The following is a 2,703-nucleotide window of genomic DNA, read 5'->3' as shown; positions in this document are numbered from 1 at the left end:
CGATTTTAATAAAAAAAAATTGCACTTGACGGTGTAGTGTGGTGTGGTATGGTTGGGATTGGTCGATTTGAGCGATTTTTCATATAGTTTGATCATCCCTAGCAACCACGATGATACACACCTTTGTTGTGTAACATAACATTTCTATGGTGTGTCTCTTTCTATATATATAGATTAATTTTGGGCATGATATTGACTTTGAATTCAGATTATGTGTATGTATTGGGATTTAAACAAATTTCCTACACCTAGAGATGTCAATAAAATTTAGAAATTCATACATAAATAATTGTAAACGATATAAATTCAATAACCATATATAAATCATTATTAATAATATGATTCTTCAAAATTAATCAAATATACATAGATTATTACAAATCATATAAATTTTTTAAAATCTATCAATTATATAAAAATCATTTGGCTGATCAATACATAAAATATTAAATATAATAATCACAAGAATATAATATTAAAATCGAAAAGAAAAATGACGAGTTAACCCTATTCACCCAGCCCCACCCCCTAGACCCACGGATAAAACTGGTCAATCCATTTTAGCCCATCTCAAAACAAACACGGCCCAACTCCAAATTTTTTAGTGGCTGGCCCGGTCAGTACCAACAAGAAAATCGATTTACTTCGTCTTCATCCAAACATCGTCTGCTTCTTTCGATTTCTCTTAATCGTCTGCCGTGTAGCCCTAATCACCCAACTTCTTCATCTTTCAACCAACGTACGACTAAGGTTAAAAGGTAAAATAATCTTGGAACAATTGTATCTTCGTACGATTTGTAGTGCTCTCAATTTTTTGTTGTTTATTATTTGCCAATTTTGCTTAATCCACTGCCCGATGAGTCATTTATGCTGCATAAAGTATTTTCTTTTTAGTTCTAACTCTGTCTCTATTGTTTGGAAATTTAGAGTCAACATTGTAGCTTTTCGAGCGGTGAGAAGCTGGAGCTTAATTGTCTGTAGTCAATCTGTGGTTTTATTCATGCCTAATATTTGACAGAATGAATAAAATAGAAGTTGTCTACTTTATTGCTGTTTTAGTTGAAATGCACGTATAAAATCCTATGAAATATAGAGTTCTCTTATTTCTATGTAGTTTGTATTTACATGAATCAAAAGTTTTGTTAATCTGTGGTTTTATTGCTGTAGTTTGTATTTACTTCACAAATTGTTTTTAACATCATATGTCCAATTCATCATATGACTTCATTGCAACAATAGATACCCGTATCTTTGTAGTTGGAGTTTATTTTCCAACTTAAAAGAGAAGTTCTAAATTCGTTTAAGTAGGAAACATTGCTTGATCGATTTGGTTTAATTGGCAAGAGCGTGGGTTAAAGTAGGAAAGCCTTTCAAGTTTTTCCTCTGTTTGCCACTTGATTAAATTTTACCATTATTTATGAACAGAAATTTGCCTACTTTTGCTTATTGTATTGCAGGCGTTGCTTACTAAGGTGCTACAAGAGCACCCAAAGCTCCACCCATGTGTTCCAACAGCAAAGTTCTCATGGAGTTAGAGGGTAACGCCAGAAGTTCATCGGCTTCCTCTTTAGGGTCGAAACTTTTTTTTACTGGGAAAGTTTCTGATACTTTAAATTCTGATTCACTTGGTGAAAAGCCCTCTATTTTTCCTGTTCCTAAGAGCCAAGTTCTAGGCAAAGCGAAGGACTTCCTGGACGCGATGTCTGAATCAAACAAAACCCTGTTGCAAGATGCAAAGGGAAATCCTGATAACTATGATATCGAAGTACTTAGTGGCAAAGAGTCACACATCATTGAAATGGATTTAATGCTAGGCATTGCCGATCTTCATACCCCAGAAGCTGTTGGTGCAGCAGAAGCTGCCATGGCTGGTTATCAACCAGTAATTTCTGTGGATGCAAATAGCAGTTCAGAATCTGATGATGAAGAAAACGAAGATGGGAATGATGAGGGTTTTGATGAAAATAGTAATAGTTCTTCAAGATCTAATGGGAGAGATTTTTCGAGGAAATCATCAAAAAGCAGGAGATCAAGAAAACGGTCCAAGATTGTGGAGCTGTGCTAAGATTGCTGGTGGGTTGTTAATTCCACATGAACAGATTTTCATATTATTTGTGTTTGCACAATTTTTAAAGATGCGGGCGTGTTAGGTGCTAAAGCACCAATGTAGTTTGTAGTTTGTATTTACTTCACAAATTGTTTTTAGCATCATATGCATGTCCAATTCATAATGTTTTGATAGAGATAAAGAGTTAAAATTTTGTATCAGGGTTCGTTTTATCATTTTTTTGGAATTTTGTCTGAATAATTTTTTCTGCTTTAAATTTGAAAATATAAAGCTTTTTTAATGAATACAATAGCCCACTATTTAGTTGCTTGCCATATTGAGATAGATTGATAAGATTTGAGGCTAAACTTTTCTGCTAAGGTGATTATGTTTGGATGCGAATATTAACAATGATTGAATGAATATTGATTGTGTAATATTGAGATAAAGGTTAAAGGAAATGTCATAGCTTAATTCAATAAAATTTCATACATGTACTCCAATGCAATTTTCCTTATTAGATATAAATGCTTATATTAGATGGCTTATGTGGTTTAGTTATAACAAATTTCAGGAATGCACTTTTAAGTCTTAGCTTTCTGTAAATTTTACATTTCTGTGTTGGCTTTGTTGCGTCTTTTGGTCGGTTCCTTTAG

General features: G+C 33.3%; 1 protein-coding gene across 1 annotated transcript; it reads left to right on the top strand.

The window, feature by feature from the left end:
* Positions 1 to 638: 638 nt before the first annotated feature.
* On the top strand, positions 639 to 2,265 carry LOC140893020 (uncharacterized). The gene is made up of 2 exons (XM_073302095.1): positions 639 to 758; positions 1,458 to 2,265. The coding sequence occupies exon 2, from the start codon at positions 1,502 to 1,504 to the stop codon at positions 2,063 to 2,065; it is 564 nt and encodes a 187-aa protein (XP_073158196.1). The 5' UTR covers positions 639 to 758; positions 1,458 to 1,501; the 3' UTR covers positions 2,066 to 2,265.
* The last annotated feature ends 438 nt before the right edge of the window (positions 2,266 to 2,703 follow it).

This window comes from Henckelia pumila, chromosome 3 (genome assembly GCF_033568475.1).
Source record: "Henckelia pumila isolate YLH828 chromosome 3, ASM3356847v2, whole genome shotgun sequence".
Lineage (NCBI taxonomy): Eukaryota > Viridiplantae > Streptophyta > Magnoliopsida > Lamiales > Gesneriaceae > Henckelia > Henckelia pumila.
Note: the sequence above shows the minus strand (reverse complement) of the source record. Positions and strands in the feature narration are given on the sequence as shown.

Bases quoted from the DNA above. Each gene is read 5' to 3' on its own strand.
- LOC140893020 (XM_073302095.1), top strand. From the start codon at position 1,502: ATGTGTTCCAACAGCAAAGTTCTCATGGAGTTAGAGGGTAACGCCAGA.